We start from the raw sequence: 14,387 nt of genomic DNA, 5'->3' as shown, positions 1-14,387 counted from the left end.
TACTAATTGATTGAATAATAGACAATTCCCAAAATCGACAACGGTGTATTTGGAGAACTGTTTTTGAATAAGTTTTTGGTTTAATTCTTCTTTTTAGTTCGGCATTTTCGTTTTTTCGACATTCTCAATCGACTGTTAGGAATGAGAAAATGGTATTAAGGAAACAACATGGTATATAATAAAGATATAATATGAAGTAAATTTCACCCAAAGCTGCTAATGAATAGAATAATAATAATAATTTAGAATGGCTGTTTGTTTTTTCCGGTATAACACGCACACACACAGCAGACGACACAGACAAGAGAGAGAGAAAAGAAATGAGTGGATTATTATTCCGAAATTTAGGCGACCGAAGAAAGAAGAAGAAGAAAACACACCACGAGAGATAAACAAGGGAAGAAAGAAAAATGAAGTATAATAAAAAAGTGTAAATGCCAAAGCGAAATAGAAGTTATATGGGAGGAGAGATGGTTTTAATAATATAAGACAGGTTGGGGGGATAGCTGCAAGAAGAATGGCATAATTTGTGTGAAAATAAGAAAACATGATGAGAAAAAAGAGAAAATATGGATGTGTAACAAGAGAAAAGAGAATATTTGATCATGTAAACCTTGTTGAATATATATCATAAGAATAATTCAAAAGAAATTGTAGTTTACGCGATATAGCGTTGAAAGGAGAGAAAAATAGGAAAGAAGAAAGTTTGAGACGATGTTTTTTTTTTATGTTGTTGTTGCTGCTGCTGCTGTTGAATGTTGTTCTTCTCCTGGAGGGATAGCATTTATTTTTGTTTTTGTTCTTTTCCTGCTTGGCTGGCTTCCGGGGCTTTCCCAAGATTCTTTTGTCTAAGTGTCACCCAACGAGAGGGCCTGGACGATCCTGGGATCCGCCTTGCTTCCTTCGCGGAACTCGTCGAGCGTCAGCTTGTCGTCGTTGTTTTTATCCATCTGGCTGAAGATCTTGTCCACCCGTCGCTGTGGAGTGTTTTCATCTTCAGAGTTGGGAGTCTGACCCTAAATGTCAAAGACAATTAAACCCCATAAAGTACACTACAACACGTCAGACTCCGGTATATCCGGCCCCAACAACAACAACAAACAAACAGCGGGTCGTCCATGTTCCATTGTGTGTGTTGTAGGAGATCAATTCAATCAACTTGAAATAAAAAACGACTTCCTTTGATCTACCATCCAAAAAAGAAGAAAACTTGTTTTTGTCTACCCCATCGAAAGACAACAACAACAACAGCCGGTGCAACACACACTGAAAACCTTTTTGTTGGCCGCTGGAACAACAACAACAACAACAAAAACCAACCCAGTTTTTTTGTTTTTAATTAAAAAGAAAATTGGCCTTACCACCATCTGGTAAATGGCGTCGACGATGTTGTACATTTCAGTCCGCGTGATGAAACCGTCGTTGTCCACATCGTAGAGTTTGAACGCCCCTGCCGAAATTGAATTACGTTTAAAATTTCAAAAATTTCAAATTCATGTCGAAAAAAATTTGATTTAAAAATATTTACATTGAAGTTTCTCGTCCAAATTTCCTCTGGACGTCACAGACAACGCCCGAATAAACTCTTCAAATTCAATAGATCCATCCTAATTAAAAAAAAAACAAAAATTAATTATTCCGAGAAACTTTTCTAATAAAAAAAGAACAAAAGAAAATTTTCTCATTATCTGAATACTAATCGAAGGGGGGGGATAAAAAAAAGTTAATAAAAACGGGAGAGTGTGGGGGCGGAGGACAAATCACTCATTTCACAGGGGGGCTATTAAATGGCGGCGGCACCGTCTCTCACGACAAAACTTTCCATTATCTTCAAAGATGCTGGAGGGGGTGGGCAACTATACACGGCGGTCACCGGGCAACTCAAAACTACTCCCGAGTTGCTAATTACAAACTCGAGAGAGAGGAAAAGGCGCTGCACTGTAGTGGTCCGCCAATTCTGCCCTGTGCTGCTGCTGGCTGTTCCTGTTGTTGTATAAGATATATCATATCGATCGAACCCCCTTGTAGCGCACAACTTTCGGGTACACACAAAACAAGACACACACATGGGGACTTTAAAGTGCTGCTGTAATGACACGAATGCCGCGTTAGATATTTGAAAAAAACTTTGATTTTTGGGCGGGAAAAAATTGGGGGTTAAAAAGTTAGTCCTCCTATTAAAGCCATTAGGTTGCATTCAAAAATAAAAATGTTTTTGGGCCATTACGTTATTCTCGTCAAAGACTCGAAACACCAAAGTGGCGAATTTCGAAGGATCGCCTTGTGGAAAGAACTGCTTGTAGATCCTGATGAATCCCTAAAGATCAAAAACATCCAAGTCATTTCAAAATTCACAAGAAATAAATAATAATAATTATTAAAAATAGTCAACCTTTTCAGTCAAGAGGCCGTTGGGGCAATCCTTCAGAAATCCTTTATGCCTAAAATGAGAAAAAATCCAAATTAATGAAGACATACATTTTGTAAACCAACTTATTTGATGGATGGAGGAGGGAAAGTTTAAACACATTTCCAGGAATAAATCTCAAGCGAACCCCCTCCTTACCACTTTGCTACTTGATCGCAAGTTTCTCCATCGTCGTTTCTACTTGACGGATTTTACTTTTTTCTTACCCACTACACCCACTCCTAGTGAAACATGCCCGGAATCCTTAACCAGTCACCTTATAATACTACACGAGCAGAGTCTTAAGTCTGTCACGCTACATTTCCGACGGTTTCATCCATGAGAAGTAAATTTCAACCGCTGGAAAAAACTTGAGCGTGTGCGGTGGTCATATTTTATATTTCCCCAAAAAATAATGGTGTCCCCCCTATTTTCTATTTGATTTAATAGTCAACGCTGTCAGAGACGCACAAAACTACATTTTCAGCTGTCGCCAGTTTTTCATTCCTTGCCGCATTGAAGTTGCATTTGCAAAAGTTGGTCATTTTTTCTTTTCTTTCAAAATAATAAAAAGTTAACTTTTACACCGGATGGAAAAAGTTTGCGACGAAATTTTCTCGCGTCGACTCCAAGGAGAAAAGTTATGCCCAAGAAGAAGACGCAAGTTACTGCGAACTACGTGCAAATAACGTTGGACAACATGTCGATACAATCATAAAAAAGCTAGAGCGAAAGAAGAAAAAGAGACTGGACTGTCTGTTATTTATATGTTTGGTCCCGATTCCGGCCCACGAGCAGCTCGTCGCGTGCCATCGCTAGTACCTCCGCCCTTAAATATCATTTTTCCCTTTTTTGGGGGGAAGCTTTCGTCCATTACTCTATGCAAATTGAGGGCGACGTCAGTCCATTTGTAGATACTTGTGTCTCTGGGCTTTGCCGGAATGACGCAGTGGTCGTAAAAACATATCTAACATCCACCGAGCTACTATTTCACGATACACACACACACAACAAATTCTCCCTAAAGAAATGTGGCCATAAAAATTTTGGTTCAAAAAACAAGAGCTCAGGATAATATAATAAATCAGAAAAACTTACCATTGCCTGATTTCCTTCTCGGTAACTGCAAATATAAGAGAAAAATGACAATAAATCAATCAATAAAATTTTATCCCGACTGGCTGCCCGAGGTTGTCAATAATTCGATATCATCAAAAATGGGGGGTGGTTCTATTTACAGTTGGGAACACACAAAACGTCACGAGTAAAACTCCCCAGTTTCAAAAACCCAGGGTGGTGGTGATGTCTAGTGTGTGTGTGCATTGTTTGTGTGGTGGATGGTCGTCATGGTAACCGACGCTTGTATATATTTCTCTGTGTGTTGGCCGAACCCCCCCGCCCCTTCCACCAAGTCCGTGTTTTCTGTCTCTGCGGATGCGTTTATATTAGGATGCGGTCGTAACCTTTCTACGTAGGCCACCCACTAGGGGAGAGAGGACCCCCCTCCTATTCGCAATCGTTCCGGCACGATTCTCTTTCTTTTTTTCTACGCCACCACCAACCACCACGTCAGGACTCACGCGACGGAATGGCAATTCTACGTCCGAACGAATCACACATCGATCGGTTTTGACTTGCACACTTTTCCCCCACCCTCTCTTGGAATTTCTTTCCCTCCCCAAGAAAAGTTTAGGAATTTCAAAATATTTCTCGTCCGGAAGACCGATCAATATCAATATTCTTCCGCTTCTTCCGCTTAAAAAGGAATTTTTTAAAAAATAATAATTTCTTGTTATATTATAAAATTGTTGTGTTATTCTTTTACCGGATGCTCCGCCAAAAAGATAGTAAAAAGAAATGGACGTTACGGGGAGGCGGTCATTATTTATTCCGGAGCGCGTACCGGAAGCTTTGGCATTTTTCCGCTGGAATGGAACACAACAAACCAAAAGGGCGTGGAACAACAACCTCCCTCCCCACTTATTTTTCTTTTGTGCGGAATTGGGATTTTAATGGCCCGTGTCCGTCAAACGCCAACAACCGCAGGACGTGTGTGGTGGTGCAGGGGTCCGAACCCGCAAAGGGGAAACAAATTTCCGAGCGCTCCCGCGTTTGGAATTACAGTCAATTAAAATCCCGTCTACTCCGCCTCCCTCCCTACTCCCCCCTGTGGGACTGCACAATTTATTGAACTTTGGCTTGGTTTAATCGCACTCTCCTTTATTGGACGGTAGAGATTCGGCCCAGTTGGAAAAAGCCCCCCCGACCCAAACAACAAAAGGAAAATTGAGACCAAACTTACAGTAAGTGTCGTGAGTGAGAGAATCGATGGTCTCCTGTTTGAGCTTGGAATTCTTCTTACCCATGTTGAATGGAATTTATTATTTTGTTTTTTACTGGATGCGCTGGATCACCAAATGTAATCCTGAATGGGAATATTTTTTTGTTTAAATGAAGGAATTAACAATCACTGCACACACCACAAAAACACACACACACACACCTGGAAGGATTTAGTCTCCGATTTCTTTGTTAATCCGCACTAGAAATTCGTCGATTTCACTGTCCGAATTTCGACGTTTTACGAATTTTCTCTGGTCGATTTCTCAGGTAGAACCGCACAATTTCCCGCCAAATGTCAACCTATTCAAACAAAATGAAATATTTGAAATTTTAGACATTTTAGACATTTAACAAAACTGGCCCTACCTCATGGTTGTCCGACCTAATTCCCGGAGCACACGGACACAACTAAGAGAGCACACGGAACCGCCCCCGTGTTGTAACTAACATGAAAACAAAACTGAAATCACAACGTCTTCATTCTATTTATCTTTTGATCTTAATGGGGGAGAATAAAAGTAGATTTTTCCCTGAATGGTGCCGTTAAGCAGCCAGGAGAAGAAAAAGAGACACCTTGCACAATGCTTAAACGATAGCGAGAGAATGGGAATGCACCGACCGGACAGAGTGCGGGATCGTTCGGGACTGTGTCAGCTCTTTTTCCTTTTCTATTTTGTACTATTTTATTTTTGTGCACCCATTCCCTATCTCGCCCCAAGTCCGTCAAGTTGAAAGTAGCCCTGCATATAACACACACACAGCCCGGCACTCGACTACTTGCGCCGTCGCCGTTATAGTCTCCTCCCTCTCTCTCCCGAGTCGCGTGAGTTGACGCGCGCGGGATTTTGTTTAATCGAAAAAAACCAAATCAAACAACACGCACCTCCCGACCGAAAAATGTTTCCTTTGTCAAGCCTGAAAATATTCACTTTTTCAGATATACAAAAATGCTGATTTGAATTTGACACGTTTGAATTTGGCGCCGAATAAAATTCAAGCGGGAAATTTGAATTTTTGGCAGCAAAATTTGAAATAAAAAGTTACAAACTTTTATTTATTCTGATCCATTGCCCAGGATAAAACGAGGGGAACATCAGAAAGAGATTTTGACGGATAGGCGGCCGGATGATTCGATTATTGTACTCGCTCAACCCACCTCGTCTATTTTGTTACTTTTCTCCCAGCCCAACATCAATCAGCAATCGAAAACCGTGTGTTTTCCGGTGGATTCATCTCTCGTGTTGAGTGACGTCATCACCCAAACCTAGTCGGTACACACACCCACAGGGAAATGTCGGCAAAGAGAGAAATATACTTACACAATATGATTTTCTCTCTCCTGTCGTCCTGGAAAAGTAACTTCTTTTTTATTTGTTGTTGGGCCGCCGTCACCGCTGCCAGGATAAAAGGTCGATCGATCCTTGCAGACGGTCCTAACTCGCCCAACCGAATAATACAACAATAAGAAAAATAAAACAACATTCCTTATTCGTCATAGGCGAGTGACACACACACACAGTGTTTTTATCTTTTTAAAATAGTTTCTTTTGTGTGATTATTAGATTCCTACGCCCACTCAAAATGGCATGCCAATATATCTCCAGTGTTCTCTGACAAAAGTTTGAAACAAGAACTTATTACTGGGCTTTCGATCTAAATTAGGAAAAAGATTAATACATCAGCTACATATGAAAGTCTCTATACTGCTGTATAGTGGAATTAGTAGTTGTGCAAGACGTTCAACAAAGTTTTCGCTCTTGTTAAGTAGAGAATATGACGACGTTGAAACTTTGATTATTGCCAACATCAATCAAAGTGAATCGATATATTAAAACTAACCGTGCCTCTATGTTATTCAATCTCTCTGAATGACATTCATAAACATATCCCCGATTCTAATCATTTTTCGAAACATAATGTAATATAAAACGGGGGGCAGACTAAACCGAAACTCGGCAGTTTCTTCCGCAGCCATGTAACACATATCTCTTAATTAGATGTGTCTTTCTAATGAGTTTGGAAAATACTTACCCTGCACTGCAGTGAGCGTGTGTTTTATTGTAGTCACAATATCAGTGTAACAGCAGCAGTCAGCCGACCACGTGACTCGGCAAACCAGCACTCATCTTAATTAACAATCCAAACACACACACACACACACCCAATTCTCACTAAACAAGTAAACAGTAGCTCAGTGAAAACAAATCGATTCTGTAATGGTGTAAAAGCTAAAAAGCACGCAATGTGGAATATATTCAGACTTGATAATAACGTGAGTGTGTGTGTGTATTTGATAAAGTGAATTAAAGTTCTAGGGAAATGTAACGACTACGGTAATAAGCCGTAGGGATGGGGAAGCCCTGTCAGCTTTTTATTTTTGTGGAGGAAAAATCTTTTTTGATTATAATTTTACGAGATTAAAGTAAATTGATTACATGTCGAGGAAGAAGACAAAAAATTGATAGGCTGTCGACAACAGATATCAATTGACGTCACAAAAACTGATGATGTATTTATTTTTTGGCACAAAATCGCTACGTACCACCACCGCCACGAGGTGCTGCGGTCATCGATCAAATTGCGTTAGGGGATATGACTTGCCATACAATCAAGATCTATCTGTGGAAAGCTAAACAATTATCAATCTGGGATCGACCGTATTGTTTCAAAATGGCGTCCAATGTGATATGACGTAGTAAATTTAAACACACATTCATCAATATTTCCAAATGTTGTACGTTCCTGTACGATTTCTCTGTTATTCGGTCGTGAGCGGGAACAGTCGTAGTAACGTGCATGGTGTAGAATAATAATAATCTCTACGTGTAGTAGTGTACAGTAAATACAACACGCCATCGCCCACTTGATACATCAGTCCCGAAATGAAATGTCAAAGGGTCCCCCTGGCTGTCTCATATTGTTACAGTAGATTTTGTGGACAGCTAGAGAAACTATACACACACGTACAACGTGATAATAAAATATCATCAGCAGTTGTGTTTTATACAGCGAAACTTTCGCTAAACAAAGTGTGTGTAGTACGGGAAGTTCGGCACCTGTCCTTTTTGGCAGTTGCTGGTGATCATTTGTCCTTTGTACACATCTATACACACGTTCCAGTTTTGGATTAAATATCGATCGAGAGTTCTCCAGTGTTATCCAAGCTGACTTGTTGATGAACAAGTTTAGGCAATACATTTCTTTTCTGTTGATAAAAGAAAATCGAATTTTATGTGTCTAGAAACTATGTTTCAACATCTTGATGGTCAGCTGTGTTGTATTCGTCTCCCAATAGCAATAGAATTACAGAGTCCCAGAGAGTGCTTCTTGATGTTATCCGCCATGTTGCACTAGCTCTTATTTCGATCTATATAAGCCCCTTTAACTGAATTCCATTTCGATTCCAAACTACGTCACGCAGTGAGTGCAAAAGCTAATGTAGTATATATATACACTGTGCAGTAGCAGTTTGATATCTATGAATCGATAAATCAAATGACATGGGGGGCGAGCTGGGATTGTTTTTCGGCTGCGATATGAATAATACCCCCCAGTATAGTTTCTCTAGCTGACATTTCTTTGTAAGATAAAAGCGGGATTGGAAATCTTTTTTCGTGTGTGGTTCTTTGGTGTAGTAGGGGATTTAGTATTTTTCTTCTGTTTGGAAAAAGTCGATTATTCAGATAAAGAGGATCAGAGCGACGAATGTAGGGGAACGACAAGAGCAGCACTTGAATGCATAAAAGACCAAATAATGTGAGCCACAGTATTTCCCATATATGTAGCATCAGAGAGAGATACTATAAACTCTTCCTTTTCATGACGAGCAACTCGACGAGTAATAATCGAGTATAAAAGAATAGCGAGTCGAGGCGGATTAGAAGCGTTCGTCCGTCGTCGTCGACGTCGTCGTGAGCGTGAATTATTATTCTTAGCGAGCACAAGCGGAGAAGATAGAGAGACTCTAGAGAGAGCTAGGCACAGTCTAACACACAGACAAAAGAAAGGATATGTGTGTGTGCAGAGGAATGCAAGTTGTTCGGGATTGATTAGTTTCGGGAAAAAGAGCCGCGGCCCTTCCCGGACGGACGGACGGACGTTCTCTGTATGTGCCTACGCTTCTTCTTTTACGTTTTCATTAATCAAGTTGGTTTAAGGTTATTTATATCTCCAGACTAGTACTCCTTGCTATCAAATGCCCCGTGGGTGGAAGAATGAGCGGAATCCCGGCGCCTGCTGATATTCGATCCAAACAACGACGATGGATGGAATATAGTGATCCACGGGCTGTATATATAGGTCCGTGAAAGATTTTTCAGCGAGGATGTACAAAGTTATGATCGAGAAAATGGACAAAGTGGGGAGGAGATGCGCGTTTATTATTACGATCGCTGGCCATCAAACTGATGGATGTGTCAGCATATAAACAGGGTTATTTATTTAAAGACTAACATATAGTAAGCATCAATGACTCGGAAACGGATCCCGGCGGAATATAGATGCGAATCGATAACATAATGTGACATGTTCTTCACAGGGAGAAATGGGGTGCGCAACCATTTTTATACACTTTTAGAGCACTACTACTTTACACATGCCATCAAATCGGCAAACGGAGTTGCAATAACACGCTTTTATATTTTTCCAGTTGAAAGAATCTATTCAATTCGGTCGTGAAAACCAGAGCCATAGATACCTGGTCAGTTCATGGCTGTGTTGGCTTCCCTATCCCGGTTTCAGGGTAAACGTATCCCCGATTTTCAGACATTTTAGGGCGGAGCTTGTCAGAAGTTGTGAAGTGGAAGAATGAATCAGCGCCATCTAGTGATAAGACGTTGAATACTTTCGGCGGCCATTTTTGTGTAATATGTGAATACGGCGGCCATCATCGTGTATTACGTGAATGAAGCCTAACCATAATTTCTGTAAAAATGGTTGGCAGGTGTGCTGTTCCTGGTTGTAAAACAACATATTACAAAGGAAATCAAAAAGAAAACGAGGTTACCCTGTTTACAATTCCTAAAACTTCATTATCAAAATGGCAAGAACTAATTCCATGTAGCAATTTGACGAGCACCTCACTTATTTGCTACCGTCATTTTGACGAAAGTGACTTTAAATCAGGGATTGAAATTTTTAACGTGTTCCATCCTTTCCAACGTAGGCATCTTAATGCTGGAGCAATTCCCAAACATTTTCTCATAAATGGTATGTATTTCCTTTCATGTAAAATCTTTAATGTCACACAGAAACTAAACCATTTTCATTTTAGATACATCTAGCCGACAAGCAATGCAAAATGTTGATTGTTTTAAATGGAGAAATAACCTTAATGGTATTTTTACATATGTTTATTTTGTTTAATATTAAATAACGCAATTCTTAAATATATTTTGTAGTGGAAGCAAATGCTAGCAATGCATCAGTAAGGAAACGACCAAAAGTAGACAAAATACCTACTACGACAAAGAGAAAAAAATTGGACAGTACAGGTATTGATAATAGTTCTCTTTATATTATATTTTGAAGAGCAATTGCTTTAAATTTAATCTTATAGCACCCTCCATGGAAGTTACCTCTACTATTCAAGAAACAATCGACATTCACCAGGCTGCTGAAGAAGCTATTTTTGATCCACTTCCTGGTGTAAACGAAAACGTTGCTGTTGTCATTGAAGATTCGACAGTTACATCACCTTCTATGGAAGCAAGCTCTACTAATTTCAAGTCTAATTTTGTGACATTTCAGTCACTAGTAACTTTATCAATGATACCAAAGAATTGGATATGGTCTTTTGATCAAATCAAACAAATGATTTATTGCATTTCGATGGATCAACTACCAAATGGAAATTATAATGTGAAAAGTGTACATTTTCAAAACAAACAAGAAGTAATGTATTATGTCAACGGAAAGAACATTCCATCAAGCACTACTGCTTTGTCAAACCATTTCAGAACAGTTGAAAATATAACGCAATTGATAAAGGATTTCAACGATCGAAAAATTTGTTCATGCATTCCTCATTAAAGGTTCATAAATATTAACTTTTAATCTCGTCTTTCTGGTATATTGGACTCAGCTGGCGTGTTAAGATCGAAATATTGCAGAAAGAGAATACATTTCAAAGTAACTGAGAATAAAACGTACCATGTATTTACACCACATATTTTTTTTACACAACCAAACAATAAAATGTAAAAATGTGAGGACACTTAAAAAGATAGGACACTTAGAAGTTAGATAAAACTTAGAGGTTTGACAGTTGGATACTTCTCCTTTTTATTATTGTTCACTTCTTGTAGAAAAGTAAGCTGTGATTGGCCAATGAGTTTTTCATAGACCCTTCCTGATTGGCTGGCTTCACGTAGTAGCTGACACACTCACTAGAGGCGCTCATTCATTCTTCCAAATCGGACCACGTTTACCCTGAAACCGGGATAGGGAAGCCAGAGCTATAGACACCTGGTCAGTTCATGGCTGTGTTGGCTTCCCTATCCCGGTTTCAGGGTAAACGTAAGCCGATTTGGAAACTTTAAAAAGCGCCTCTAGTGAGTGTGTCAGCTACTACGTGAAGCCAGCCAATCAGGAAGGGTCTATGAAAAACTCATTGGCCAATCACAGCTTACTTTTCTACAAGAAGTGAACAATAATAAAAAGGTAGAAATATCCAACTGTCAAACCTCTAAGTTTCAAGCCGAATTTATATTCGATTTTGAATAGCCGGTTGTTTTCGCACAATCCTAAATTAATTTGCCGTAATTTATAAAATGTTGTACTATTTTCAATGAATGTTTTTACTTTCCAACTATTAGGCTCGTAACTTCAGCACCAGTTCATCATCCCAGCAGTTGGTGAAGGTAAATCATGTGAGTGTGGTACAGGTACATTTAACCTAATTGTGTAATTGTTATAGGCTCCAGTCCAAGTTTTTGGGTTGTAAGGTCGCTATGCCTCAGCACTCTACTCTGCTGCTTCCAAACAGAAATCTTTGGACAAAGTTGAGAGCGAGTTGAAGGACTTTCATGCAACTATCGCCAAAGATTCTCGTTTGGCAGAATTCATTGCCAACCCCACTTTGAAGAGATCACTTAAGAAAGATGCTCTTATTTCAGTTGCCAAGAAATTGAAAATGAGTGCTGTTACAGGCAACTTCCTTGGTAAGTTTTTCTTTTCTATTGGTTTTCACTTTATTCTAATTGTTATTCATATGTTTATGATTACAGAACTCCTTGCTGAGAATGGAAGACTTAACAAATTGGATGTTGTCACTGGCCATTTCTTTAACATGATAGCTGCATTCAGAGGTGAAGTTGTATGTGAGGTCACCTCAGCCGAGGTAAAATATAAATCTAAAAAACATTAAACAATTAAATGTTTAAAAAAATCTATTCTTATATCAAGGCCTTGGATGCTGCTACATTGAAAGAGGTTACTGCCGCTCTTTCTGGATTCTTGCAGAAAGGACAGTCTCTCAAGATTTCAACCAAGGTGGATCCCTCCATTGTTGAGGACTTGTAGTTGTCCTTGGAGATCGCTACATCGACATGAGTTTGGCATCAAAGATTGAACGTTACACCACTCTCCTTAAACAACCCGTCTAGAAATTTTAAGTTGGCTGCGTTATAGTGGGAAAGAAATATGTACATCAAATGGCAAAGATATGCTGTAGTGGATATGAAAAATAAAAGAAATCGTATCACGAGGTTCTCCTTGTATGCAAACAAAATTGTCATTGTTATTTCAAACACCACATTCAGCTAAAGACAATAATTTGTGCACATTATATCTGGTTGAAACATTTGTCTCTTCTTGGTCCATAAGTTCTCGCATATACCTGTGTCTTCGTTCCCAGTTTCGACTAAGTTCTGTTGGGCAAGCCGAGGATTTCTTTTTGGAACTTTCAACTACTGCCAAATGATCCTTTAGATTGGGAAGATTACTCACAAAGCGGGATGAGACTTCAACGAGCTGTCGCATCAATTTAACATTCAGCATGCAGGGAGGGGTAACAAACCGGACGGTCTTCAAATCCTTCTCCTGAGCTGCTTAAATGATGCTTTTGGATTCGTGAATGTGTGAAGCGACGGAGCATAATACTCGGGCGTATTTGTTAAACGTAGCATAGTTTGGCTCAGCTTCATAGAGTACATGCCACAAATTGACCATCAACTGCATTAGCTCACACATGATCCAGGGAGCAATAACTTGTTGCTGCATAGGAAGTAAATTCCAAATAGGTTTTCTGCTACTGATTTTAGCATTCTGCATCTTGGGTTTGTTAGTGGTTTTGTCGGCGGTATCTTCGTCTTCGGCTTCCATCATTTCGACCTCCTGTTCAAGTTTTGCAATAGCTTCTTCGTCGTCCTTTTCTTTCGACTCTCCCTTCTTCAGCATGTGAGTGTAGAGCGTGTCCCACATTGTCGTCACCACCGACACCATCTGACTAGCTTCATCTGCAACGGTGTCGGTCAGCAAGAGGCTGTCAAGCCACATGATAAGGCCACGATGTTGAATCAAGTCATAGGTAATGATTGAATTCTGAAGTGAAGATTGTACGACTTCAAGTATGAGCCGCTGTAAATCAAACAAAGAAAAATGTCTCGATGAAATCTCAAACTAAAATTCAATTACTAAAAAAATAACCTTATCAGTTTTGTCGGACAATAGATTGGATGGCTGCAAGGAGAGAAGGATTGGAAAGACTCTTCTTCGAGCACACACTAAATAGTCCTGACGACTTTTGATGCCATCTTGAAGAAGGCTGAGTAAAAAACTCCTTTGAAGCGACCTCTGTTCAGGTAGTTCAGTGTTATGAAGCATGACGAAAAATTCTGGAACTTGGGTAACATCCATAGCCGATTTTACCTAGAAACAATGAAAGGAATGGCGTTTAAGTTTTAAACGAGAAGGAAATTGCAATCAATTAACAGGAACATACCAGTAGAAAGTTATTGATTGCACGGTACATTGGGTGAGAAGGATCTTGAACGATGGCTGCAGCTTTGGCAAGAAATAATGCAATGATATTGGACAGCTTTGGTGGTTTTAACATTTAACAGAAAATGTTGGTTTCCAGGGCATTGCTCCAGCATTAAGAGTCCACCGTTTGTAAGGATGGAACACGTTCAAAATTTCAATCCCTGTTTGAAAGTCACTTTCGTTAAAATGACGGGAGCAAATATGTGAGGTGCTCGTCAAATTACTACATGGAATTACTTCTTGCCATTTTGATAATGAAGTTTTAGGAATTGCAAACAGGGTAACCTCATTTTCTTTTTGATTTCCTTTGTAATATGTTGATTTACAACCAGGAACAGCACACCTGCCAACCATTTTTACATAAATTATGGTTAGGCTTCTTTCACGTAATACACAAAAATGGCCGCCGAAAGTATTATTTGAAACTCAACGTCTTATCACTAGATGGCTCTTTTTAAAGTTTCCACTTCACAACTTCTGACAGGCTCCGCCCTAAAACCCCCTGAAAATCGGCTTACGTTTACCCTGAAACCGGGATAGGGAAGCCAACACAGCCATGAACTGACCAGGTATCTATAGCTCTGGGGAAGCCAACACAGCCATGAACTGACCAGGTATCTATGGCTCTGCCTTTGTTTTGAAAAAAAAAATCGTT

The 14,387-nt window shown here is 39.6% G+C and overlaps 4 protein-coding genes across 9 annotated transcripts; 2 read left to right on the top strand and 2 right to left on the bottom strand.

The window, feature by feature from the left end:
- Positions 1-25: 25 nt before the first annotated feature.
- Positions 26-7,061, bottom strand: LOC124197165 (frequenin-1). 3 transcript variants are annotated; one of them, XM_046592456.1, is made up of 11 exons: positions 6,782-7,061; positions 6,070-6,183; positions 5,117-5,193; positions 4,911-5,050; positions 4,710-4,832; positions 3,506-3,530; positions 2,393-2,441; positions 2,228-2,317; positions 1,529-1,607; positions 1,362-1,450; positions 26-1,016 (listed from the first exon to the last, which is right to left on the bottom strand). In XM_046592456.1, the coding sequence occupies exons 5-11, from the start codon at positions 4,771-4,773 to the stop codon at positions 849-851; spliced, it is 564 nt and encodes a 187-aa protein (XP_046448412.1). In that variant the 5' UTR covers positions 4,774-4,832; positions 4,911-5,050; positions 5,117-5,193; positions 6,070-6,183; positions 6,782-7,061; the 3' UTR covers positions 26-848. The 3 variants fall into 3 exon arrangements, with proteins under 3 accessions (XP_046448412.1, XP_046448413.1, XP_046448414.1); XM_046592457.1 differs by lacking the exon at positions 5,117-5,193; XM_046592458.1 differs by lacking the exons at positions 6,070-6,183; positions 6,782-7,061 and having other exon boundaries at positions 5,117-5,425.
- A 2,387-nt stretch (positions 7,062-9,448) lies between these two features.
- Positions 9,449-10,895, top strand: LOC124197155. Its single transcript, XM_046592442.1, has 4 exons — positions 9,449-9,958; positions 10,023-10,085; positions 10,150-10,242; positions 10,308-10,895. Exons 1-4 carry the CDS (start codon positions 9,682-9,684, stop codon positions 10,778-10,780), a joined length of 906 nt encoding a protein of 301 aa, XP_046448398.1. The 5' UTR covers positions 9,449-9,681; the 3' UTR covers positions 10,781-10,895.
- A 504-nt stretch (positions 10,896-11,399) lies between these two features.
- On the top strand, positions 11,400-12,479 carry LOC124197162 (ATP synthase subunit O, mitochondrial-like). The gene is made up of 4 exons (XM_046592455.1): positions 11,400-11,610; positions 11,667-11,910; positions 11,977-12,089; positions 12,155-12,479. The coding sequence occupies exons 2-4, from the start codon at positions 11,883-11,885 to the stop codon at positions 12,269-12,271; spliced, it is 258 nt and encodes an 85-aa protein (XP_046448411.1). The 5' UTR covers positions 11,400-11,610; positions 11,667-11,882; the 3' UTR covers positions 12,272-12,479.
- On the bottom strand, positions 12,450-14,161 carry LOC124197157 (nucleolar pre-ribosomal-associated protein 1-like). 4 transcript variants are annotated; one of them, XM_046592447.1, is made up of 4 exons: positions 13,977-14,161; positions 13,692-13,893; positions 13,397-13,618; positions 12,450-13,327 (listed from the first exon to the last, which is right to left on the bottom strand). In XM_046592447.1, exons 2-4 carry the CDS (start codon positions 13,803-13,805, stop codon positions 12,800-12,802), a joined length of 864 nt encoding a protein of 287 aa, XP_046448403.1. In that variant the 5' UTR covers positions 13,806-13,893; positions 13,977-14,161; the 3' UTR covers positions 12,450-12,799. The 4 variants fall into 4 exon arrangements, with proteins under 4 accessions (XP_046448403.1, XP_046448401.1, XP_046448402.1 ...); XM_046592445.1 differs by having other exon boundaries at positions 14,018-14,144; XM_046592446.1 differs by having other exon boundaries at positions 13,970-14,136.
- Between the last annotated feature and the right edge of the window lie 226 nt (positions 14,162-14,387).

Source organism: Daphnia pulex, chromosome 7 (genome assembly GCF_021134715.1).
Source record: "Daphnia pulex isolate KAP4 chromosome 7, ASM2113471v1".
Lineage (NCBI taxonomy): Eukaryota > Metazoa > Arthropoda > Branchiopoda > Diplostraca > Daphniidae > Daphnia > Daphnia pulex.
This window is presented reverse-complemented; position numbering and strand designations above follow the sequence as displayed.